Here is a 27030-nt window from a genome sequence, read left to right on the forward strand (position 1 = left end):
ATGGCATACAGTTGATCCATCCGAGTTGTTTGTGATGGAATAAGCCGTGTGTATCGCGGGCAAACGCTTGCTGGTATATAACCTTAAATTTAACCAAAAAAGTGTTAATGCATGTTACAAAAATTGTATAACTGGAAACTATGTTCAAATACGAATCCAACAATATAATCTTTGGCGACATGTATTCGTATTTTATTAGTTAAATCCTACTTATAAACCATGACGTGGGTATAGTAGGTAATTAAACTGTAACCATTTTTTTGTATTAATCGTATGTGTACGTGTCCTTCCGTCCTCCTCTCGCACGTCTTGTCACCCCGCTACCGCAGACAGCTTACAGCGCAAGCTTGCGTAGCGCGCGTAGGCGTTCTTTTGGCCAAATGGTGGCTCGAAGTGGCGCCAATGAATCGCCGGTGAGCCCGTTCCCGCGCAACCTCGCAGGTTCCCGCGCAAGCTTCCCGCCCGACTCGGTGAAATCCCCCAAAATCCCAATGCTTACCAGCCTGCTATATAAACCCTCACAGCCGGCGAGTCCTGCGTCGCATTTTCCCCTCCCTCCTTGTCGCTTATCTCATCTGCTTCTCCCACAATCGCCAATGGCACCCATCCGCCGTCGCTCAGCCACTCCACCGTCATCAGTGGAGAGCTCCAACTGGGAGGCTATACCGCGGCGGCAGCGCAGTCCCCGACGTAGTGTAGTGTGTGTGGCGTCCCTGTTGGGTGGGCGGAACACCCACCACACGCTCCGCCGCCGGTGCCCGTCGGCAGCTGTTGCCGGCCGTCGTTGCTGCCACAGCACCATTGAAAGCCAGGGCCAACGCTCGCTCCGCCGCCACGTCCTGAAGGTGGGAGGTGGCCGTCGTGGCCGCCACCCTACTGCCGGCCATCACCCGCTCCGCCACAATGGCCCGAAGGCAGGTGATGGCCGCCCTGGCCGCCACCCCACTGCCGGCCACCATCACCCGCTCCACCACCGCGGCCCAAAGGCGGGAGGTGGCCGTCGTGGCCGCCACCCCATAGTCGGCCGCCGTGGCCGCCAGCTCACCGTCGACCGCCGGAATCATCACCCGCTCCGCCAGCGCCGCCCGAAGGAGGGATGCAGAGGTGGAGGCCCGCACGTGCGTCAGCGACCTTGCACGCTACATCGAGTTCCCGTGGGAGGAGGAGGAGCGCCTCATCGAGCATGCAAAGAGCCTTACTGCAGTCGTGGCCACAGCACACGCCGACGCAGAGGCGAGGAATAAGGAGATCTATGAGCAGTCCACCCGCTTCGAGAGGGGTTCCCCTCGTCTGAAGCGGCAGTGGGCATTCGATCTAGCAAGTGCCGCTGAACGTGCAGCAGCGGCATTCACCGTATTGCAGTTGTCCAGCGCGTCGGAAGGCTCCTCCTCCTCCCCTGCCTCTTACTGAGCGCGCTCGGCAGAGGAGAGGCTGCCGGAAGTAGCACAAAGCCCCTCCGTAGTAGTAGTATTTAGGGTCTATTTTGTTCAGTTCATCTGACTATAGATGTCGTGGAACTTACAACGTACTTAAAATTAGCTAGTATATATAGTTTAACAAGCTATTTCAGTACGTGGTTAGCAACAATTGGGGAAAATTTTGGTCGGTTCAGGTGTCGAGTTGAACTGTTTGTATAAATTAAGAACGACTGCTTAATCTATGAATGAAATCTATGCTTAATTACTGAATTGTAGTTGCAAAAATTAGATAGTGTTATTGATTTTTAGCTGCATATTTTGACAAATCGCAGTGCTACAAAGATTGACAAATGGCAATGTTACTAGATCAACAAATGTCAATCTTTCCAGTTTGACAAATGGCAACATACCCAATATGACATATGCAAATATTACCAAATTGTTTGTACGTGGTTGCACACGGGTCATCCAAAACAACCTTTTGCGTTGAAGGGATGCACAAATCCTGCGCTGCGAATTTTCTCTCGACTTAAGGGGGAAGACCATAGCATTCACTTTGCATACGGGTGCTCTATCTAAAACGCTTGCGATCAAGAGCTGCACAAATCCTGCTCGGCACATTTTCTCTTGGCTTCCTGGGGAAGCTGTCGATTTGCATACGAGTGTTCTAACTAAAACATTTGCGATCAAGAGCTGCACAAATCCTGCCCGGCACATTTTCCCTTGGCTTCCTGGGGAAGTTGTCGGTTTGCATACGGGTGTTCTAACTAAAACGTTTGCCATGAGTGTTTTATATTTAAAACCCGTATTAAACTGCGGCTTGGACGCCATTAATGGAGAGGATGCGAGTAAGGCGGGCGGCCATGGAGGTCAAAGGGCTCGCTTCCTGGTGAGCCTGCGCAGCGTACAGCTCGCACACTTCCCAGTGAGCCTCCGCATTGGAGTACAACTCGCACGCCTCCCGTTTAGTCAAGCACTCAAGCACCTGTCCGCATGGCACCTCCTAGCCATTACAAGAGTGAGGCGTGGCGTCACGTGAATGGTTAACAGAAAGCACACTATTTAAATTATACAAAATGTTTGAGATGTTACATTGGCAAGTATTTGTTTCAAAATGCCTTTGTTGGCTGTTATTCGAGTGCACCTTCTCTCAAAATGGACACGAAAAATACCACAGCATGTCGGGTGCCATTCCATGATAGCATGTCAAGTTTCATGAATTTCAGACATGTTTTGGATTTACTAGAATTTAAAAACAAAGTATCTCAACGTTTTGCCGGCAATCAAAAGTGCCCTGGTGTTTCAAACTCATTCTCATTTCTTGCATGGGACCTAAGCATGCACCCAATGACACAGATTTAATTTTTCAACCAATTTATATGCATCGGAGCATGTGCATGTAGTTCAAATTTGAATTATGCACATAAAATGCCTAGAAGACCTAGTTAATGTATAAAAATGTCCAAATGAACCCCGGAAGATTCCACAATTTAACACAACACTCCTGTTGTTCTATCTTGACACTAGAAATTTTTTGAAAGCAATAAGAGGCAATGGATATCGTTTCGTCCCCAAAGGTGGCACGTTCCCTACCGATACCATCACGCTTGTTGTGAGAAGCTCTGGTTTGTGAGAATCTTATACCCAAACCTACCCCAAATGGGAAATTTTTTACCACGGAATGTTGATGCCGCTCCATGATAGCATGCCAAGTTTCATTAATTTCAAACGAGTTTTGGATTTACTAGAATTTAAAAACCAGGTATCTCAATGTTTGCGGCCCAGTGATGGTGGCAGGGTGTTTGACATTCATTACCATTTCTTGCATGGGACCTAAGCATGCAACCAAGGACGCAGATTTGTTTTTTCAACCAATTTATATGCACCGGAGCATGTGCATGTAGTTCAAATTTGAATTATGCACATAAAATGCCTAGAAAACCCAGTTAATGTATAAAAATGTCCAAATGAACCCCGAAAGATTCCAAAATCTAACACAACACTCCTGTTTCTATGTTGACACTAGAAAATTTTGAAAGCAATAAGATGCAACGGATATCATTTCATCACCAAAGGTGGCACGTTCCCTACCGAAACCATCACGCTTGTTGTGAGATGCTCTGGTTTGTGAGAATCTTATACCCAAACCTGCACCAAATGGGACAATTTTTTTACCACGGCATGTTGATGCCGCTCCATGATAGCGTGCCAAGTTTCTTGAATTTCATACGGGTTTTGGATTTACTAGAATTTAAAAACCAGGTATCTCAATGTTTGCGGCCCAATGACGGTGGCAGGGTGTTAGACATTCATTCACATTTCTTGCATGGGACCTAAGCATGCAACCAAGGACACATATTTGATTTTTCAACCAATTTATATGCACCGGAGCATGTGCATGTAGTTCAAATTTGAATTATGCACATAAAATGCATAGAAAACCAAGTTAATGTATAAAAATGTCCAAATGAACCCCAAAAGATTCTAAAATTTAACACAACACTCCTGTTGTTCTATGTTGACACTAGAAAATGTTTGAAAGCAATAAGAGGCAACGGATATCGTTTCGTCCCCAAAGGTGGCACGTTCCCTTCCGAAACCATCACGCTTGTTGTGAGGAGCTCTGGTTTGTGAGAAGCTTATACCCAAACCTGCCCCAAATGGGTCAATTTTTTTACCACGGCATGTCGATGCCACTCCATGATAGCATAACAAGTTTCATGAATTTCAGACGAGTTTTGGATTTACTAGAATTTAAAAACCAGGTATATCAATGTTGCTGCCCAGTGACGGTGGCAGGGTGTTTGACATTCATTCCCATTTCTTGCATGGGACCTAAGCATGCAACCAAGTACACGGATTTGATTTTTCAACCAATTTATATGCACTCGAGCATGTGCATGTAGTTCAAATTACAATTATGCACATAAAATGCCTAAAAAACCAGTTAATATATAAAAATGTCCAAATGAACCCTGAAAAATTCCAAAATTTAACACAACACTCCTGTTGTTCTATGTTGACACTAGAAAAATTTTGAAAGCAATAAGAGGCAACGGATATCGTTTCGTCCCCAAAGGTGGCACGTTCCCTACTGAAACCATCACGCTTGTTGTGAGAAGCTCTGGATTGTGAGAAGCTTATACCCAAACCTACCCCAAATGGGACAAAAATTTCACCACGGCATGTTGATGCCGCTCCATGATAGCATGCCAAGTTTCATGAATTTCAGACGAGTTTTGGACTTACTAGAATTTAAAAACCAGGTATCTCAATGTTTGCGGCCTAATGACGGTGGCAGGGTGTTTGATATTCAATCCCATTTCTTGCATGGGACCTAAGCATGCAACCAAGGACACAGATTTGATTTTTCAACCCGTTTATATGCACTAGAGCATGTGCGTGTAGTTCAAATTTGAATTATGCACCTAAAATGCCTATAAAACCAAGTTAATGTATAAAACATCCAAACGAACCCTGAATGATTCCAATTTTTTTGACGACACACCTATAGTTGCATGTTCACTGCAGATAAAAGTTCTAGCAATTCAAACACCATCCTTTGCAGCTGTGACCCCATTATGTAATTCAAATCAAGACGAAAAATCAAGTAGATCACACACAGTTTATTATCACCAACCGTGTGAGATGCAGCACAAAATATCTTGGAGCACCGTCGGAGCATAGTACGCATACGGCTTACGCGAGAAGGTGCGATGGCTACAGTCCACAGCCGGCGTGTCAAGCACACTAGCTCGCTCCCCAAATATCATTTCACTGTTCAATCATCGCCGGAGAAAGATGGGGACGTGGACCCGCGTCGTGAGGGAAACTTCGGTGGCCCACTCCGGTGAGAGCGCGGCCGTAGCCGCCAGGCGCGTGCTAACAAGATTCGTGAGGGCGACCACAATCTGCGTCCGGGCGGCCAAGGCAACCCAAACGGCTGCTGTTGCTTCTTAGGCGGCAGCAACAACATCTGCCTCGGGGTAGCAACTGGCTAGAGCGGCACAACAGCTGCCTGTTTCGCAGTGGCGGCCTTAGCTCTAATGGAGGCCACCCACGACCTTGTTGAGGCCGCCCATGCCCAGCTCGTGGCGTTCAGTGCACAGATCGAACGAAGCTTCTCCGACAACAATCGGCAACCCACGACCGAAGAGTTGGCAATCGCCGAGAGAGTTCGAGCAGCCGTCTGTTCCTGCCCGGCACCTTGCCACGACAGAGCCCGCCAAAGCCCAAATCGCGGCCGCCCACGCCCAGCTCGTGGCGGCCTATTCCAAAGAGATGGCGGATGCGGATGGAGAGATGCTTGTCGGGTATGGTGTGATGGATGCGATGGAGCCCCTTCCCCAGGAGACCGTCGGGCGCGAGCTGGACATGGAGGCGGCGGTGGAGATCGACGAGCACCAGCCGTAGTAGTACTCTTTGTTTTGTTTAATTAAGAGCGTCGGTCTTTAATTTGTTAGAGTAATGTTTAGGTCAGCTAGCTCTGTTTAATTACTGAACTTGCTCGATGAAGAAGTGTGGGTGTACTGTAGTCTCCTTTGTGTACCCAAATTATGCAATGACGTGGATGACCACTGTAACCAGGGAAATTCAAACCAAAATTTTTGACGTTCAAACTCATCACACACAGGTTAAGTTATCTGAATCGTTTGTGATGTTCACATATTTTACACAGTTCTGAACAAGGGACCGTGTTTGATGACACTTTGCGCGCCATTTTTTCGCTGAAGCGATTCCAAATTTTCGGCTTCCGTGGAAATATCTACCTCCTCGCCCCCTCCCCCTTACCAAAAGCCACATTTCCCCTGTTTCCGCCTTCTTTTTCAAGTTGAAACCTTCACTCCTTGCTTGCAGCGCCGCCTCCTCGCCGGCGACCCTCCTTCGCGCTGCTCAGCCTCGTCTATCCAGACAGGTAATCCACACCTGACCCGCATCCTCCTCCTCCTTCCACATCCCACATGCCCCGACCGTCGGCGCAACACCTTCCACCCAAATCACCGACCCCTCCACCAAATAAGCGCCGCCCTAAGGCATGGTGCACGTAGTATAGCCAGGATCTCAAGGAGCATTTGGCAGCGGAGAAGCAAATCGCGGCCGCACGCGCGGATGAGGTCGCGATGGCTGCATACGTGCCGACTCCCAGATCTTGGAGGCGCACCTCGCCGTCAAGGCCACCGTCGACGCCTCGCGCGCCGATGATGCGACATGGTTGGCTGCTTTAACCGACAGTTCGTGGTGTTTTCTCGAGCCCACCCTTTTAACTGTTTGGTTAATTAGTTGTCGTGTTCAGTTAACTGTTTGGTTCAATTCTGCAAATATGATGTTCAATTCTTCAGGGTGCAATTTTGTATTGTCTTCCATGTGAGAAATAAATTGAATTTTTTTTACAAAATACATGAGAAACAAATACAATTGCTACATATCCAAGTTGTCAAGCATGCTTGGTTTGGTTAACATTCTAATCTTCTAGTATGTTATACATTGTGCAATGTGGTTCTCATTTAACGTTTGGTTCATTTGTTGTGGTGTTTAGTTAACTGTTTGGTTCGATTCTGCAATGCGATGTTCAATTCTTGTGGGTCAATTCTGTTATTATATACCATGTGATAAATAAATCGAATTTGGCTGTACTAAATACATGAGAAACAAATACAATTGCTATATTTCCAAGTTGTTAAGCATGCTTGGTTTGGTTAACTATCTGATCTTTTATTAGGAGTATGTTATATTATGCAATGTGGTGCTCAGTTAACTTTTGGTTCATTTGTTGTGGCGTTTAGTTAACTGTTGGGTTCAATTCTGCAATGCGATGTTCAGTTGTTGTGGGTGCATTCTGTTATTGTATACCATGTGAGGAATAAATTGAATTTGGCTATACTAAATACATGAGAAACAAATACAATTGCTATATTTCCAAGTTGTTAAGCATGCTTGGTTTGGTTAACTGTCTGATCTTCTATTAGGAGTGTGTTATATTGTACAATGTGGTGCTCAGTTAATGTTTGGTTCATTTGTTGTGGTGTTTAGTTAACTACTTGGTTCAATTCTGCAATGCGATGTCCAATTGTCGTGGGTAGAATTTTGTATTATTGTGCATGTGAGGAATAAATCGAATTTGGTTGCACTTAATACATGAGAAACATATACAAGTGCTAGTAGGATGGGAGTGGTGATAATATATTTGTGGAATTGTTTCATTAATATTTGGAATAGTTCTGAGAGGATCGGGAAGCGTTTCGGGGTCACGGGAAGGGTTTCGGTGAATATCGGGTAATACAGGGTATTACCGATAAATAATATATAGGTAGAAAATGTTTCCAGCGATATTGATAAATATATAAAATTTTCTAAAAGTATTTAGAACTATTTTATAGTTAATATCAACGGGCCTTAAAAGGCCAAGAGGAGGAAGTCATCTTGAGGCGCCCCTTCCTATAAGGAAGGAGACCGAATAGGGAGGGGGAGGAGTCAGACACCTCCTCCCCCTGGCCGGCGCACCAAGGGGGAAACTTTCCCCCTTGGTGGCAGCCCTCCCTCTCCCCTCTATCCTCTATATACATGAGGATATGTGCACTTTTTGATACACAAGTTTCGAAGCCTCCTCTAGTTCTTTTACTTTGAGTTCTAGCTTTTCCTAGTTCAGTAATTAGAGCTAGGATAATCCTCTTGTCCTCATAATTGGAATCCCTATGGGGTTCTAATCTCCTCCCTCTAATTCTCTAGCAATGATAGCTCTAGACGGCGAAACGCTGCCAAATCATGAAGGCTGCACGCCTGCAACCAAGTAGAGAGGTCGTGCTTTCTGTTTTCGGTTCGAGGGACTGTTCGTGGGCAGTACGCGGGATCATTCATCGATGGTTCAAGGGACTCCAAATACGATCTACATTGACACGTTCTTCTTCGTCTGCAACTCGGTGGCAGTAACGATCATGACCCCAACCCGTTATGCATCTTCATATTGATCTTGGGTGTGTGTAGGCGCGATTTTTTTGTTTTCTACTACATTTCGCAACACATGGGAGGCGGCAGGGCCTTGTGTCCCAAGTGGGCCAGTCCTTCTCCCATACTTGGCATCTTTTTCCCACTTCTGGCTCATAAATTTTCCTTGATTTCACCAGAAATCGTTTATTTCGTTCATTAATTCATTCTGATAGCTATGGCGTGGTCTTTCCTTATGACTCCCATGCTTAATACGAAAAGCGGTTCTTGTGTGAAAAGTGTGAACTGACTATCTCCTTATTTTCTAATTGTTCTTCCGATAGGAAAATTCCCTTGATTAGCTAACCTAGTCGAAGCATAACAATAGTGCATTTCTCCTTGATGGTAAGATTTACATGTTGGATTTCTGCCCTAGAGGCAATCATGTATGATAATATTTTCTATGTGTTTATGAAAGAATATAGTCATGGACTTTATCAATGATGTATAGCAGCAAGTACGTGATTTGTTTGTGGGACTATGCATTATATTGTGACTATCCTAAAAGGTCCCTAGTTGAAAGGGCTGTGTGGACGCGCAGCCGACTAGACTAGCATATGACACGGTGGATGGATCGCTCTCACTGCCATGGAGCATTGGATGCTAACCGGATAATATGGACTCGGAAGGATCTGGTCGGATTCAAAATAGTCGGATCCGAGTCGAGATAAGGTCCAAGTTGGACAAGCCTGATTATGAGACCCAGCGATAGGCCATTTGTGAGTCTCTAGTACAACGTAGGTTTTATGTAAGACCTCAACCGGCGTATGTACTCGGGATGGTGATAGACCTGCTTTGGGCCGACCAAACGCTACTCCGTAACTAGGTATTTATAAAGTTAGGTTTCGAGCTTGTCCAGACTCATGTTGCGAGACATGGTCGAGCAAGATGGGATTTGCCCCTCCAATCAGGAGAGATATACTATGATCCCCTCATGTGATCCGACCAAGATAAGCATGGCCATGCAACAAGGATTATGGGATAATCGTTTGTGGTCGAAATCACTGAAACGAGAAAGAAGTCGGGTTGTAACAGGGATGACCACATCGCCTTGAGCCCGACAACATATCGTGTGGCAAAGGGAACGAAAGTATGATGTACAGGCTCGCCAACCGGCTTCATAGTCTGCTTGGTGGTCGCCACGCCTTGCTAGAGGCCGCTACCAACTGACCTACGACCAAGCCGACTTGAACCTAAAGGGTAGCACGCTTAAGATGACACTGGTGGGACGTGATCCGAGCTGGACTTGGATCTTGATCGAGTAGACTTTGGGCTTTAGGATCCGTGCGAGGCCCAAGTGTTGAGCCTGCGACGCATGCCTATATATAGTGGAGGTGCGGCATACTTTTTAGTTGATTGCTTCGGCGTCGTAACTAGGGCTTTGCATGTGTTGCAACTAGCTACCTTCACTCGTCCCCGACTATGTGATCACACCTAGCAATCCGCCGCATGGTGTTCCTCCTGCACGTGCGGATACCGTTGGAGGCGGTGCACTTGCGCCGCTCTAGCGAACCTATTCGTGGGATCCAACGATCAGCTGTTCGAGGGGGGCGGACGAGGAGGAGACAAACCCCGCGGACGCGCTACCCCAACTCTTTGTCTGCTGCATGGCATTGCGCGTCTAGTGGTAACGATCCGTGATCCATCTCCAGTAGCATGTTCCTGGATGTTCTGCGGGTAGGAAATTTAATGCAGTCGACGCACCCTACTGTAGAACCCAACATTACATATTTTCTACCTCTGCTACTTCTGTATGTTCTAAATTTCCTCGCCGGTGACCGCACCTTCACTTCAGGGGTTTTATCGCCGCCGCTCACAGAGACGGCGGATTGAGGACGCGGTCGTCGAAAGGGAACAACAAGGACTTGGACGACGGCCGCTGCCGTAGTCTAGGTTTAGGTCTGGCCCCCTTCTGTTAATGAAAAGTGTCCGAAATGTAGTGAATGTGCTCCAGTTTGTATGGATATCAATTTGTTTGCATGAATTTTGTTCGGTTAGTTGAAACCCTATTTGAAATGTATATGGATAGTATTGGATGACCGGTTCCCGCATCTGTATCCGCGGATAGATAGGGTGTCCGGTTTATGCGTGAGGGTTGGAAATGCGCCGGCAAGCAAGCATGTCAAATATGGACAGGCATAGAAACAAAGCCCCCATTGGGATGATCTTTTCCCCCAAACATCTCCCTTTAAACCGGTGAAGGGACACCAACCAAAACCACAGGCTCTGCCGGTCTGCCCATACACAACTACAAGAAAAGAGAACACAAATCCACAACTAGCCATGTCCTCTCTCTATCTCCCCCGTAAGTCCATAAACAAATATATATATATACTAGGACTAGGTGAGCTGCTTCAGCCTTCAGAGTACAACCAGCAACAGGGGAGGAGGAAGAGGAGGGAGGGGCGCCACCACCATCACCACCACCACAAGTACACTCAGATTGGGGGCGCAAAGGAGAAGTATCCCTTTTGCCTCACCACCTTCTTCCTCTTGTGCAAGCAAGAAAACAAGGGGTCTTGAACAATGATGGCCTGTGGGTCTCGAAGCAACGAGATAGTGGACGAGTTCGAGAAGCTGGTCATCAAGATGAACCCTCCAAGGTTTCTCTCCTTCCTCACAACCCCATGCTCTTCCTCCTGTCTGCCCCTTTGACATCTGTCCCTTGTTAACTGTGCTGCTGCTCCTTGGCCTTTCGGAACTTGCAGGGTCACCGTGGATAATACCTCCGACATGACTGCAACCTTGGTCAAGGTACAGACAGAGCTTCGGAGCCCTGCTCGGTTCTTGGTTCCTGCTGCAAATTCTGTGCCGACATTTCTTTTCTTTGCGTAATTATTTCCCACGCCTGGTTTGTTTGCGCAGGTTGACAGCGCGAACAAGTATGGGACCTTGCTAGAGGTTGTTCAGGTGCTGACCGATCTGAAGCTGACCATAAACCGGGCCTACATTTCCTCTGATGGGGAGTGGTTCATGGATGGTGAGCAGGGCCTTTTTTTACCTGCAGCATCCCTGTGTTGGAAAGATTAAGGAGGAAGCTAGCGTGCCTTTCTGCTTTCTATTTGGGCGTAAATCTTTCCGTCTTTTCCAATCTTGATGACGAGGCTCCACCTTTGTGCAGTGTTCCATGTCGTGGATGAGGAAGGGAATAAGCTTTATGACGGCCAAGTCATCGACAGAATTGAACAGGTAAAGTACAAGGAATCCCAGCTTGTGCAGCTGCCTGCGAATTAATGGTGTCCCTGGCAAAGGCAGAGCAGAATGCAGAGCAATGTGAGCTCATTGCAGTTTGGGATCGGCGATGTGATAGGATTGTGTTGATTTCAGTCTCTGGGAGCCGGGTCGCTCAGCTTCCGCGGCACGGACCGGTGCGTCGGCGTCGAGGCGGAGGCAGAGGCGGCGCAGACGGTGATCGAGCTGATCGGCCGGGACCGGCCGGGCCTCCTGTCGGAGGTGTTCGCGGTGCTCACCAACCTCAAGTGCAACATCGCGGCGTCCGAGGTGTGGACGCACGACGGCCGCATGGCGGCGCTCATGTACGTGACGGACGCCGAGACCGGCGGCGGCATCGAGGAGCCCGAGCGGCTGGACACGGTGAAGCGGCTGCTCCGGCACGTGCTGCGCGGCAGCAGCCGGGACAAGAAGGCCGCCCGGGCCGCCATCTCGGCGCGCGCCGCGGCGCCGCACGCGCAGCGGCGCCTGCACCAGATGATGCACGCCGACCGGGGCGTCCACCGCGCCGACGACGGCGACGCGGCGGCGGACGACCGGAGCCTGCCGGTGGTGGTGGTGGAGGACTGCGCCGAGAGGGGGTACACGCTGGTGAACGTGCGGTGCCGCGACCGGCCGAAGCTGCTGTTCGACACGGTGTGCACCCTCACCGACATGCAGTACCTCGTCTTCCACGGCACCGTCATCGCCGAGGGCTCCGAGGCCTACCAGGTACGCGCCCGCTCTCCTCTCCCTGATGAGACTGTTACATCAACGATGCATCTTTCTTTCCCTGCCAGTGCCACTCTCCAGTCCAGTACTCCTACACAGCATTTTCACCGGCTCTGATGCTCCTCGCATCGCATTTCTTTGACCGGTAGTAGTACACGCTAGTGGTACCGGAGAGCAGAGCAGAGATGCCTCTGCGTTGTTAGATCTTGGCATGTGACGAGGGAAGGATGGAGATCCTACCTAGTTTTGCGTGAGCTTGACTGACTGACTGACTCCTTTCGTTCCTATACGCAACAAACAACGAGAAGAAAATGCATATTTCTTAGTACTACGAGCAGAACGGAAAAGACAGACACATGCTCATCGGTCCTCCGCTCCTGCAGGAGTATTACATCAGGCACCTCGACGACGGCGCCGCCGCCTCCGACCAAGACCGGGAGCAGCTCCGCCGCTGCCTCGAGGCCGCCATCCAACGCCGTAACACAGAGGTACACATCATCATCATCATCATATAACTAGTCCAGTGTATATGCATTCGGTTCGGACACAAAACATTCTTACTGGACTGAGCTGCACTGCACTGTAAGATGAGATGAGAAGCACTGCATGTGACGCGTTTGCACTTGGCAGGGGCTTGGGCTGGAGCTGTGCTGCGAGGACAGGGTGGGGCTGCTGTCGGACGTGACGCGTATATTCCGGGAGCACGGGCTGTCGGTCACGCACGCCGAGGTGGCGACGCGGGGGGAGCGGGCGGCCAACGTCTTCTACGTGGTGACCGCGTCGGGGATGCCCGTGCAGGCGCAGGCCGTGGAGGCCGTCAGGGCGGAGATCGGCGACGAGATCCTCTTGGTGAAAGAGGACGCCGCCGCGCCCAAGTCGCCCCCGGGCCGCGACGGCGGCGGTCGCTCGCTCGGAAACATGATCCGGTCCCGCTCCGAGAAGTTCCTCTACAACCTCGGGCTCATCAGGTCATGCTCTTAGAGCGGCATGGACCTACCTACCACCTAGCTCCGGTCGATCAGCTCATCAGGTCGTGCTCTTAGAGGAGCATGGATGGACCTACCTAGCTCAGGTTTGCAGCGCTGTAGTACGTAGTAGCTACTTGCTAGCTAAGCTAAGTACGTAGCTAGGCTAGGGCGCGGCGCCTTTGTCAACGATCCTTGTCAAGTTCTTGGGTGAAAAGGAACGTGCATGTTTCGTCCTCAATCTGTAGCAGTGTAAATATTCTCAATCTTGTCGTTGTTCTTCATCATTTGCCATATCTTGCTTCTGTGGATTGCTTGTGTCCGCGTCAGCATCGACGTGGCAAATTGAGCTAACCACGAATCACGAGGGGTAGAAATTGACCTGCGAACGTACTACGTTGGTATTGGACTGGATGAACGAAAGGCAGGAACAAGTAGGGAGACTCAATGGGGATCGATCGAGGTCGTTGCGCGAAAGATTAAAGCAAGCGGGGTTCGTTATCGATATAATATGCATGCTTGCATCAAGTACTAATGCGGATCGATGCACTCGGGCCGGTCTAAGGTGGTGTCAAAACAAAGGATGCTTAGCCATGCTGAAGCAAACAGCTAGATGAGTACTGCCATTCAAGTGCAAATCATGTACGGCGCCTTGGTTTCTTCCCGTTCAATGTTAGTTAAGACACTAGTAGTTTAATTAATCTGTCCCTTTCAATGCGTGCGTATGCTCGTGAGGCGCAAGCTAGACTACTGAGATTTACTTTGTCATCACGTGCGTGCTGGTGCTGCTGTATAGCAGTAGCTCGTGAATTCAACTGCCGTTCCCGATCAGTACCACCTCCCTAGCAATTAGCAAAGCTACAACCATGGACATGAAAGAATGAATGCACACGAGACGTACATGGCTCAGCAGTCATGGCAGAAGCGCATCGTTCAAAGTTTCAAACCACAGTGTGTGTATGTGTTCTCCTGACGAACCACAGTAATACAGTAACACGTCAGAGAGAGAGAGATCTGGGTCAAGGAAAAGAGAGAAAACAGTACTAGCTGGTTTGTTTTCATGAGACGGAGAAAAGGAGCTGAGACGCCGAGCTCGGTCCAGCTCTTCGAGTTTCCAAGGAGCAGGACACAGGAGCGCTGGCGCGGCTCATACGGAGGCACAGCAAGGCACGTGATTCATGAAAGCTGAATAAAACTGTTTTTTATTGATGATTTGGTGCGGCATACAAGAGTATATAAGAGGGTACAAACCGACTTGGGGTAGGGGTACAAAACTGACTTGGACTAAAAGTCGTATATCATAATGACTACTCTAACATCCCCCGCAGTATCAACGGCATGCTCGACGACGTTGAGACTGAAACAAATATCTTGAAACGGCTTACTAGGCAGTGCCTTGGTGAAAATGTCAGCAAACTGAGCCGTAGAGGGAACATGAAGCACCCGAACCTGACCAAGAGCAACCTTTTCACGAACAAAATGAATATCAATCTCAATATGCTTTGTGCGTCGGTGTTGAACTGGATTGCTGGTCATGTAGAGTGCTGATATGTTGTCACAGTAGACAATAGTGGCCTGCTCAATAGGCCTGTGTAGCTCGGAGAGTAACTGCCGAATCCAGATTGTATCTGCAACGGCATGTGCCACAGCGCGATACTCAGCCTCAGCCGACGAACGTGAGACTGTAACATGTCTTTTCGAAAACCAAGAAATCGAATTGTTACCAAGAAAAACACAAAAAACGGAAGTGGACCTTCGAGTGTCAGGACAACCAGCCCAGTCTCCATCAGAGTATGCGGTAAGCGAGTTTGGAGAAGAATTATTGAGGTGGAGACCATGATTGAGAGTTCCTTTTAAATACCGGAGAATGCGTTTAACATGATTATAGTGAGGAACCCGGGGATCATGCATATAGAGACATGCTTGTTGAACAGCAAAAGAGATTTCAGGACAAGTAATGGTGAGATATTGGAGAGCACCTGTTAGGTTACGATAGAGAGTAGGATCGGAAAAGGGTTCACCGGTAGCCGAAAGTTTAAAACTAGTATCGACAGGAGTGCGAGATGATTGACGGTCAAGCATACCAGCACGATTAAGAAGATCAAGAATATACTGGCGTTGGGAAAGAAAAAGGCCGCAGGAATCTCGAACAACAGCAATGCCTAAGAAATGATGAAGGAGTCCTAGGTCAGTCATAGAAAATTCAGATCTAAGAAGAGAGACAATATGATCTAAAAACTTTTGAGAGGAGGCGGTAAGAATGATATCATCTACATAGAGAAGTAAATAGGCAGTGTCAGAAGTTTGATGATACACAAAAAGAGAGGTGTCGGAGAGAGATGGAGTGAAGCCTATTGTTTGAATGAAGGAGGAGAAGCGTTGAAACCAAGCTCGTGGGGCCTGTTTAAGACCGTAGAGAGATTTCTGAAGAAGACATACATGAGTTGGAAAGGATGGATTTTCAAAACCCAGAGGTTGCTGGCAGTAGACAGTTTCTTGAAGGGAACCATGGAGGAAAGCATTTTTAACATCAAGTTGGTGAATGGGCCATGAAGAGGAGACAGCAACACTAAGAACGGTGCGAATGGTGCTAGGTTTAACAACAGGAGAAAAGGTTTCTTCGTAATCAATTCCTTGTTGCTGAGAAAAGCCACGACAAACCCACCTGGCTTTATATCGTGAGAGGCTCCCATCAGAGTGGAACTTTTGGCGAAAAATCCATTTGCCAGAAACAATATTTGTATTGGGAGGACGAGGAACAAGTTGCCAGGTGTTGTTTTGAAGTAAAGCATTATATTCTTCTTGCATGGCAGCGGCCCAATTGGGATCAAGTAGAGCGGTTTTGTAATTCTTTGGAAGAGAAGTAAGAGATACGGAGGTATGAAGGTTTAGGCGGTCTTGGGTTGATGAAATCCTGATTTGGCCCTAGTACGCATGCGATGATCATTAATCGGGGCTACTGTAGGAATAGCACGAGGGGGTAAGGTGGGTACTGGTGAGTCCGGCGCAGCGGAAGAGTCGGACGAAGGAGTAGGGCTGGGTAGTGGAGTGGGAGCAGGGCTGGGTGGTGGAGTGGGAGTAGGGGCCAGGGGTGTTGGGGACGTCTCGGGTGGGGTGAGTGTATGGTTGGGATTGGCTATGGTGGGTGTTAATGGTGGTGGTGATAAGTTGTGTTCGGCAGGTAGGGGAGTATATAGTTGGAAAGGACGGGGAGAGGGGGTGTTTGCGGAGCTAGGGGTGTTGGATGGTGTAGTAGTGCGTTGTGAGAAAGGAAAAATGTGCTCAGCAAACGTGACATGACGAGAGACATGAACGTGTCCGGTGTGAAGGTCGAGACAGCGATAGCCTTTGTGCTCGTCAGAGAAGCCGAGAAAAGCACATGGGATAGAGCGTGGTGACAATTTATTTGCAGAAGTGGCGTAGGCATTGGGAAAACAGAGACAGCCGAAAACACGAACTGCGGAGTAGTCGGGGTGGGAAAGAAAGAGGGAATAATAGGGAGTAGTGTTGGGTTTAGTTTTGGAAGGTCGAATATTTAGAAGGAAGGTGGCCATGTGTAGGGCTTCAGCCCAAAACTTGGGAGGCATAGATGATTGAATGAGGAGAGTGCGAACTATATCATTGAGGGTGCGAAGAGAGCGTTCTGCTTTACCATTTTGAGGGGAGGTGTAGGGACATGAGAACCTAAGCAGGATGCCATGTTGTAAGAAGAAAGTACGATTTTTAATGTTATCAAACTCGCGACCATTGTCACATTGGATAAAGCGAATTGGGAGGAAGAAGTGAACAGACACATAGCGTTGAAAATTAAGGAAAAGAGAATGGACCTCGGATTTGTTGCGTAGAGGAAAAGTCCAGACAAAGTGGGTGAAATCATCTAGGATAACAAGGTAGTATTTAAAACCCGAAACACTTGCAATGGGAGAGGTCCATAAATCACAATGTATTAATTCAAAGGGATAAGTGCTACAAGAACTAGAGGAACTAAAGGGAAGACGCACATGTTTGCCTAATTGACAAGACTCGCAAAACACAGAATTATGAGAGTCCCTATTACATGGTATGGTAAATTCACTAAGCATAGAAGTTAAGACGGCGGGGTTGGGATGGCCCAAGCGACGATGCCAGAGATCGACGGAGGCCAGCATGGATGTTGGAGGGGTGGCTGCAGGAACTCCATTAAGAGAATAAAGATCACCGGAGCTATTGAAGCGAGCGATTTCGGCCTTGGTCAGATAATCCTTCACAGATAAACCAAAAGGGTCAAATTCAGCCGAAACTAGATTGTCGCAAGTAAATTGGCAAACAGAGATAAGATTTTTAATGAGGGCGGGTGCAACTAGAACATCGCGAAGTAAAAGAGGTTTGGTGGAAGAGGGAGGTTGAGCCTGACCAACACAATATATAGGAATAGATAATCCATCTCCAAGGATAATGGAAGGGAAAGGAGATTTAGTGCAATAAGATAACCAATTACTAGATGCAGACATATGACTAGAGGCCCCTGAATCAAAGATCCAATCCGTACCTGAGTTTCCTTGTGCAGCAAAGTTATTCATGGCCTGGAGAAAGGCAGCTTGATCCCAGCTCGGCGTCGCAGGTGAGGGTGGCGTCGGAAGTAGTGCCGGCGGATACGATGGTGAAGGCAGTAGGGCCGGCTGGGGAATGTAGTAGGCATTGGCCGGCTGTGGTGGGGGTGGTGTCGGGAGCACGGCCGGCTGAGGTGTGTAGTAGGCGCCGCCGTCGGTGCTGTAATGACCATAAGGAGCATACGTCGGGGCGGCGTGATAGGCATTGGCCGGTTGTCGGGGGTTGAGAACTCCGGGAGCACCAATAGGCGGCCGAAGGCCGGGTTGCCAGGCACCTGAGTATGTCGGCGGAGCACCGAGGGTGGACGGAGCGGACCAGGGCATGGGCCATGCTTGAACAAGCCCCGTCCAAGGATCATGAGGAGGCCGCTATGCAACCGCAGATGGAGCACTGGTGGGTGGTGCAGGACTCGGTGCTGGTGATGTCGTAGGCGGAACCGAACGAGTCGACGGCGGCCTTTAGATAGGGTTTTTGCCGCGGTAGTTCGGACTAGGACGCCAGCCTGGGGGCGGTTGAACAGATGACGATGCGAACGGCCCGGCGGCAGGAGCCGGCCTGGAAGGCGGCGCTGGTGTAGACGACAGAGGAGGATGAGCCGCAGCATGAAAGACCTTGGGACGAGAGTCTTTGCGAGCTTGTGTTTCCGCCGCGAGTTGTAGCAAGGAACGAACTTCAGCGAAGGTAGGAGGGGGCCGTATCATCGGTATGAACGAGGCTTGCTTGTCAAAGTCTTCGCTGAGGCCGACGACGACGATATTGATTAGCTGTGAGTCGCTAACTGTATCGCCGAGTTCGCGGAGCTCATCACCAATGGTCTTAACGCGCTGGCAGAACAGGTTCACCGGAGCGTCTCCTTGCACGATATTGCGAAGCTCGGTGTGGAGAGCGTTTTTCCGAGCGTCGATGTTGCTTTGGAAGAGCTGACGAAGGGAGTGCCAGATGTTGGCAGTGGTGGCGCCGTCGTGATCGAGCATGTTGAAGATTTCGGTGGTGATGCGGGTGTAGAACCACTGGACGATCGCGAGATCGTCTTTCAACCATTGCGGATCGTCAGGGCGGGGAAGACAGTTGGCGGCGACATGCGAGCGCAGGTTGCAGCGGCCGAGGTGGAGATCGAAGAGATGTCTCCAATGGTAGTAGTTCTGGGCGGCGAGATTAAGAACTATGGGGATGTAGGGGCTGACGTCGGAGATTGTGTCAGCAAGAGATATTGGTACGGCGAGGATGGGTGCAGGGTAGTTTTGTGGAGCTATGGTAAGGGCCGAGAGAGAAGCGGCCGCGGTGTTGGCAACCTTGGCGATGAGTGCGGCCCGGCGCTCGAAATAGCCGGGCGGCGGTGGCGTTGGCGGAGCCATGCCCTAAACCCTGGGACCGGTATCTGATACCATGAAAGCTGAATAAAACTGTTTCTTATTGATGATTTGGTGTGACATACAAGAGTATATAAGAGGGTACAAACCGACTTGGGGCAGGGTACAAAACTGACTTGAATTTGAAGTCGTATACCATAATGACTACTCTAACAATTCACACTGTTGACAGCCCCCAAACCAAACAGTTTGCTCCTGTAGAGGCTAGTGCTAAACCTCTGAGGCCAGGCGACAAAACTCTCACTGCCGTCGCGGCCCCAGCAGGAGCACCACCTTTTCATGCGCGCGGGAACCGCACAGGTTTTTCGCTGCGCTGCTCTCTCTTTTTCTTTCGTTAACAAGAAATGCCGGTGGTGGTGGTAGCTGACACGAGGCGACACAAAGGTATCTCGCTGTTGTCCTTTTCGGTGGCAAGGCGAGGCAGCCTTTGCGTTCCCAGCACACTCTCTTGATCCGACTCCGACTGGGCTCGGCTTTGATCAGCTAGCCCATCGCTTCGTTGGTTAGTGTTGTCTATGACAGTCTAGGCAAGGCTTAGTTTGCATGGTTTACGACAGAGTTAAGCAAAGGTGATCATGACATGGTGACAAGGTGATAAGAAAGGGGGTTTAGTTACACCAGTAAAGCGGCAGACCAGGGTCTTGGGACACAAGGTGCGATCTGAAGGGTGTAAAAAGGTAGTGACTCTTGTTAATTCCCTGCACGTCATGGTGTTTCTTACTTTCCAGTACTTTCTGTTAAAATACGATTGCCTAGGTTTTTTCATCAGTTCGGACTTTTGAGAAACTTGGCTAGCGCATCAGTTCAATATGGTATCACAACCACAAGGTCTTGGGATCAAATCCTGAAAATATGAAAACGGAAATGGAAATTTAAAACGGAAGTGAAAATGAATTTTTTAATGCGGAAAAGGAAACAAAAACGGAACGGTGTTTTCCGGTGAAACAGGCGTGGAAATGGAACTTTCCGTTCCCGTGAATACGGAATTTCTGTGCCGACATACGAGAAGCTTGATAGGGTACTCGTAGACACCGAATGGGAACTAAAATTTCCTTTCGTAACCGTGCGTGCCCTAGAGCGTATCGAGGCATTATCCGATCATGCACCCATCATTCTAGATTCTAACTCTACAAACCCACCCGCCCGTCACCCCTTCAAATTTCAATTGGGATGGCTGCATCAGGAAGGATTTGTGGACATAGTCAAGAATGTTTGGGAGCGGTCTGCCGTTGGTCGTACACCTATTCAGAGATGGAACTTTAAAATAAGGGCCATGAGGCAACACCGCACTGGATGGGCGAAACACACCAACGGAATATATGAAAAAGAAAAACAGCGGCTCTCCACCATTATTGATGACCTCGACAAGATTGCAGAGACGCGCACCTTATCTCAACAAGAGATTGAATTGAAAAATCAATCTAGTGGGAAGGTGGTTGGGCTTTTGCGAGAAGAGGAAATCAAATACTACCATAGATCCAAAGCCGACTTTCATTTTGATGGGTGATAATAATACAAGATACTTCCAATTGATTGCCACTGTGCGACATGGGAAGAAATGTATTTACATTCTCCAACAAGATGAGGGGCAGATCGAAGGTCAGGAAGAGCTCAAAAAGTATATCACAAAATACTACAAATCTCTGTTCGGGGCGATGGCTGAAGGGAACATCACCCTTGACGAGACTCGAATAGATGATATTCCACAAGTCACGGCATAAGAAAACGATATCCTTACGGCACCATTCTCGGAAGAGGAGTTGAGAGCGGCGGTGTTCCAAATGGAACACGACAAAGCTCCAGGACTCGATGGCTTCCCGCATAATTCTATAAGAATTTCTGGGATATCATCAAGACGGACCTTTTGGAATTATTCAGTTCTCTTCATGCCGACAGACTTGATCTATTCGGACTTAACTTTGGCGAGATTGTCTTGTTGCCGAAGGTCAAGGAGGCCGAACGGATCCAACAGTTCAGACCAATATGCCTCCTTAACTCCAGCTTTAAGATTTTCACCAAAGTAGCTACGAATAGGCTAAACTCGGTGGCTGAACATGTGGTCCGACCATCTCAAACGGTGTTCATGCAAGGTAGGAATAGACTCGATGGGGTTGTAATCCTGCATGAGACCGTTCATGAAATGCACCAGAAAAACATGAGTGGAGTAGTATTCAAAATTGACTATGAAAAAGCATATGACAAGGTCAAATGGTCTTTCCTCTAACATGTCCTAAGGATGAAAGGTTTCTCCCATAAATGGCGCCAGTGGATCCAAAACTTTGTAACTGGAGATAGTGTGGCCATCAAAGTAAATGATGACGTAGTCCATTACTTTCAGACAGAAAAAAGGACTTAACATTATTGCTGACATGTTGGCTATTCTGATTGAGCGCGCCAAGCAGGATGGCCAGATTGCAGGAGTAGTGCCATACCTTGTGGATGGTGGCCTCTCTATTCTGCAATATGCCGGTGACACAATTCTTTTGATGGAACATGACCTGGACAAAGCTCAAAACCTGAAACTATTGCTTTTGGCGTTTGATCAAATGTCGGGTCTTAAAATTAACTTCCATAAAAGTGAATTGTTCTGCTTCGGAGCAGCCGTTGAGTCGGCGGCCGAATATGCTGACCTGTTTGGTTGCACGCATGGCCAATTCCCGATAAGGTATTTGGGTATATACCGGTTCACTATCGGCGTCTCACTATTGCGGAGTGGAAGCATGTAGAGGAGCGTCTAGAGAAACGGTTGAGCAGTTGGAAAGGAAAGCTGCTCTCGGTTGGGGGACGACTGCTTTTGATTAACTCCATCCTCACAAATATGGTTCTCTATATGCTTTCTTTCTTCCAACTACCAAAAGGGGTCTTGCAAAGATTGGACTATTTTAGATCTAGATTCTTTTGGCAAGGAGAGGGGGAAAAGAAAAAATACAAACTGGCCAAATGGAGTGTGGTTTGTAGGCCGAAAGACCAAGGTGGCCTTGGAATTCATGATCTAGAGGTCAAGAATGAGGCCCTACTTAGTAAATGGTTGTTCAAACTACTTAATGAGGATGGTCTTTGGCAAACCATGCTGCACAACAAGTATTTAGGCCAAAAGGCGGTGTCTCAGGCATATTGGAAACCTGGAGACTCTCACTTTTGGGCTGGCCTAATGGCGGCAAAGAAACATCTCTTTCGCTTTGAGTCTTTCACGATAAAGGATGGGTCAGAGATTCGTTTCTGGGAAGACATCTGGCTAGGAAATGCCAGTCTCCGAGAACAATTTACAACCTTATACATCATTCTCCCGAGAAGAATAATACTATTGCGCAGGTGCTCAGTTCATCCCCGCCGAATATTTCATTTAGACAGGATTTGATTGGGCCCCGACTTACGTCATGGCATAATCTATTGTCCAGGCTGGATTCGATTAACCTGACACAAGGCCGGGATTTGTTTTATTGGAATCTTACTACATCGGGGTCTTTCACAGTAAACTCCATGTACCGTGCACTCATGCATTCTGAGGTACCTGTGAAAAATAATAAGAAACTATGGAAGTTGAAGATTCCACTAAAGTTCAAAATCTTCATGTGGTATCTTCGTAGAGGAATTGTGCTAACCAAAGACAACCTCGCACGGCGCAACTGACAAGGGAGTAAGAAGTGTTGTTTTTCTACTCATGATGAGACAATCAAACACCTCTTTTTCCAATGCAAGTTTGCATGTTCTACATGATCAGTCATCCAAATAGCGTCAAATCTATATCCGCCCACAAGTGTTGCCAATATTTTTGGTCATTGGTTGGATGGTATTCCATATAGGTTCAAAACGCTAATAAGGGTGGGAGCGTATGCCTTAATGTGGTCGCTATGGCTATGTAGAAACGATTTAGTTTTTAATGACAAAAATGCTTCTCCTCTATAGGTTATTTTCTGATGTACGCACTCGCTTCGTACGTGGTCTACGCTACAGCGAGAGGAGTACCAATCGTTGTTCAAGGCGGTGTGTACGCGATTGGACCAGGTGGCTATGGAGGTTTTTCCCAACATGGGTGGTAGCATAACCTACGGATTGACCCACCACCACTTTCGACATAGGCATAGTGTCGGTCTGTAGGATTCTACTGTTGCCATTTTGTCAGTTTTGTTTCTTTTCTTTTTCTCAGACTTTTTAGAATTGGCTGAGTGCATCCTAGTTATGCAGAGGCCGGGTGTTACTCATAATGCTTTGTATTCGCTTGATGCTACATTTTTTAGATAATAAAAGCGCCCTTTATCAAAAAAGGTCTATCTCTCCTTTGTAGCCCAACCACCAAACAACACATAATGACACAATGACTAGAATAGATCATTTGGGGCCCAACTTCTGCTACCATATATGTACTCAGCTTGACCCTATATGTGATGGAAATATGCCCTAGAGCAATAATAAAATGGTTATTATTATATTTCCTTAATCATGATAAAGGTTTATTATTCATGCTAAAATTATATTGGCCGGAAAATTAAATACATGTGTGGATACATAAACAAATACCGTGTCCCTAGTGAGCCTCTACTAGACTAGCTCGTTGATCAAAGATGGTTATAGTTTCCTAACGATAGACATGAGTTGTCATTTGGTAACGGGATCACATCATTAGGAGAATGATGTGATGGATAAGACCCAATCGTTAGCATAGCATATGATCGTTCAGTTTATTGCTACTGCTTTCTTAATGTCAAATACTGAAAGCACAAGTGCTCCCTGGGTGATTTTGGTAATTAATGTCAACATATCTCTTTCTGGACTAATACTTTTATCTAGTATATTTCAGATGAGTTCAATAGTGGAGTGGCATGGACAAGAGGATGTGGAACCCCTTCAAGATGCTAAGGACAGAAGATTGGCAAAAGCTCTAAAGCTCAAGACTCTACATTTTCATTTTAGTGATCCAAGATCACATTGAGTCCATAGGAAAGCCAATACTATTAAAAGGGGATGAGGTGTTGCTTAATGGCTTGCTTGCTCAAAGTGCTTAGTGATATGCTCCAAAGCCCTCAGCCACTTTCTCATTTCCACATATGTCCAAAACCAAAAGTCAAACTCGGCCCTACCGATTTGATCTATCCGGCGCCACCGAGTTCATTTCACATAGCCAGTGCCAGAAACCCTAATTAGTTCGGTCTCACCTATGGGATCTCGGTCTCACCGAGATGGGCTTGCAAACTCTCTGGTGCCTATTGCAAAAATTTCGGTCTCACCGAGATATGCAATCGGTCCCACCGAGTTTGTCTGACCAACTCTCTGTTTAGCTTATTACCAAAATCGGTCCCATCGAGTTTGTGTAATCGGTCAAACCGAGTTGAGGTTTTACCCTAACCCTAGCACATCCGTCCCACCGAGTTGATCATATTGGTCCCACCGAAAAGCCTAACGTTCACATTTTGAACTAAATCGGTCTGACCGAGTTTCTTGATTCGGTCTCACCGAGTTTGGTAAATTGTGTGTAACAGCTAGATTTTGTGTGGAGGCTATATATACCCCTCCACCCACTCTTCATTCGAGGAGAGAGCCATCAGAACGTGCCTACACTTCCAGCATATATTTTCTGAGTGAGAATCACCTACGCATGTGTTGAGACCAAGATATTCCAATCCAACCACAAGAATCTTGATCTCTAGCCTTCCCCAAGTTGCTTTCCACTCAAATCATCTTTCTACCAAATCCAAATCCATAAGAGAGAGTTGAGTGTTGGGGAGACTATCATTTGAAGCACAAGAGCAAGGAGTTCATCATCAACACACCATCTATTACCTTTTGGAGAGTGGTGTCTCCTAGATTGGTTAGGTGTCACTTGGGAGCCTCCGTCAAGATTGTGGAGTTGAACCAAGGAGTTTGTACGGGCAAGGAGATCGCCTACTTCGTGAAGATCTACCTTAGTGAGGCAAGTCCTTCGTGGGCGATGGCCATGGTGGGATAGACAAGGTTGCTTCTTCGTGGACCCTTCGTGGGTGGAGCCCTCTGTGGACTCGCGCAACCGTTACCCTTCGTGGGTTGAAGTCTCCATCAACGTGGATGTATGATAGCACCACCTATCGGAACCACGAAAAAAATCTTCGTGTCTCCAATTGCGTTTGCATACTCCAATCCCATCCCTTTATATTCTTGCAACTTGCATGCTTTACTTTCCGCTGCTCATATACTCTTGCCATGCTTGCTTGAAATGTATTGTGAATGTTTAAACTTGTGCAGAAACACCACCTTAACTTGAAGAAATTAAAAACTGCTACTTTTCTTTGTTGAGGGTCTAATCCCCCCTGACACCTCTTCTCGATCTTTTCAATTGGTATTAGAGCATTGGTCTCCATTGCTTTGGTTTAATCACCATTGGAGGAAGATGGATGAGTCTACGTTGGGGAGTCTTAGACACAGAGTGCCTATACTTGATGGAGAGTTCCTTCATGAATGGAAAATTGAGATGCTTGAGATTTTCAATTAATATCATTTGAACAAGTACATTACTAGCCCTTGTGCACCTCATGTCTTTATGAGTCTATTGACATGATTCGCAACCTTAGAACCGTCAATCTTATTACTAGAGGTTTGCCTAGAAACTTGATTGGTTGCTTGCCTACTCTTGATTGTGCCTACACTATATGGAGATTTCTTGAGGAACGGTTTCCAAACTATTCCTTGCAAAACTTAGATGAAATTCTTCATAAGTCTATTGCCTTGAGTAAGATGAATTCCAATGATCCTAAGTTTGGTGATTGTCTATTTGAGCTTACTAACCTCATGCATGCCAAAGGAGATATTGGAATCATTAGCAATATCATCTCCGAAGCCATTAGAATTCATAAAGATGAATATTGTGATGATCATTTATCTAATGAATCACTCTCTCTAGGACTTGATCCATCACAAGACGATGTTGAACATGGATACTATGATGAGGGTGATGATAGTGACTTTGATCTCGATGAGTCTATGAGACATTTTGGTCTTATGGCTAATCTTCGCGGCTACATGGCTGGAGGAAAGGAATGGGTCCTTGATAGTGGATGTACCGATCACATGACTGGAGATAAGGATATGTTTCGTGAGCTTGCTGAAAATGACGGCCCTCTAAAGTATGTCACTTTTGGTGATAACTCAAAGGTAATGTGGTTGGCCTTGGTAAGGTGGCCATCTCACATGATAGCTCCATACAAGATGTTATGCTCGTTGAATCTCTTGGCTACAATTTACTTTCCGTATCTAGACTTGCTGACTTTGGTTTCAATGTCCAATTCACTGAAGTAGATTGCCAAGTGTTTCATAGAGATAACCACAATATGGTCTTTACCAGTATACGTAGAGGTGATCTTTACATTGTTGATTTCACTAAAAAGGCACAACCTAGAACTTGCTTAATTGCTAAATCTTCTAAAGGTTGGTTGTGGCATAGAAGGTTAGGTCATGTGGGCATGCGAAATCTTGATAAGCTAATTAAAGGTGATCATATCCTTGGAGTAAAAGATGTTATTTTTGACAAGGATTGATTGTGCAGTGCTTATCAAGCAGGAAAACAAGTTGGAGGAAGTCACATCGTGAAGAACATCATGACCACAAGAAGACCGCTCGAGCTACTTCATATGGATCTCTTTGGTCCCAGTGCCTACAAAAGTCTCAGTGGAAACTCATTTGGTTTAGTTATAGTTGATGATTTTTCAAGATTTATGTGGGTGTTCTTTCTTGATGATAAATCGCAGGTCCAAAAGATCTTCAAGAACTTCGCTAGGAAGGCCCAAAATCAATTTG

At 47.3% G+C, this 27030-nt stretch overlaps 1 protein-coding gene across 1 annotated transcript; it reads left to right on the forward strand.

The window, feature by feature from the left end:
* Positions 1-10639: 10639 nt before the first annotated feature.
* Positions 10640-13593, forward strand: LOC109756430 (ACT domain-containing protein ACR4). The gene is made up of 7 exons (XM_020315269.4): positions 10640-11002; positions 11108-11153; positions 11265-11379; positions 11521-11588; positions 11727-12341; positions 12725-12829; positions 12972-13593. Exons 1-7 carry the CDS (start codon positions 10926-10928, stop codon positions 13320-13322), a joined length of 1377 nt encoding a protein of 458 aa, XP_020170858.1. The 5' UTR covers positions 10640-10925; the 3' UTR covers positions 13323-13593.
* Positions 13594-27030: the final 13437 nt, after the last annotated feature.

Source organism: Aegilops tauschii, chromosome 7 (assembly GCF_002575655.3).
Source record: "Aegilops tauschii subsp. strangulata cultivar AL8/78 chromosome 7, Aet v6.0, whole genome shotgun sequence".
Classification (NCBI taxonomy): Eukaryota; Viridiplantae; Streptophyta; class Magnoliopsida; order Poales; family Poaceae; genus Aegilops; species Aegilops tauschii.

Excerpts from the sequence above, each read along its gene's own strand:
- LOC109756430 (XM_020315269.4), top strand. The coding sequence starts at position 10,926 with ATGATGGCCTGTGGGTCTCGAAGCAACGAGATAGTGGACGAGTTCGAG. Across the intron at positions 11,154-11,264 it reads TGACTGCAACCTTGGTCAAG|GTTGACAGCGCGAACAAGTA; the intron begins GTACAGACAGAG and ends TTGTTTGCGCAG. Across the intron at positions 11,380-11,520 it reads TGGGGAGTGGTTCATGGATG|TGTTCCATGTCGTGGATGAG; the intron begins GTGAGCAGGGCC and ends ACCTTTGTGCAG.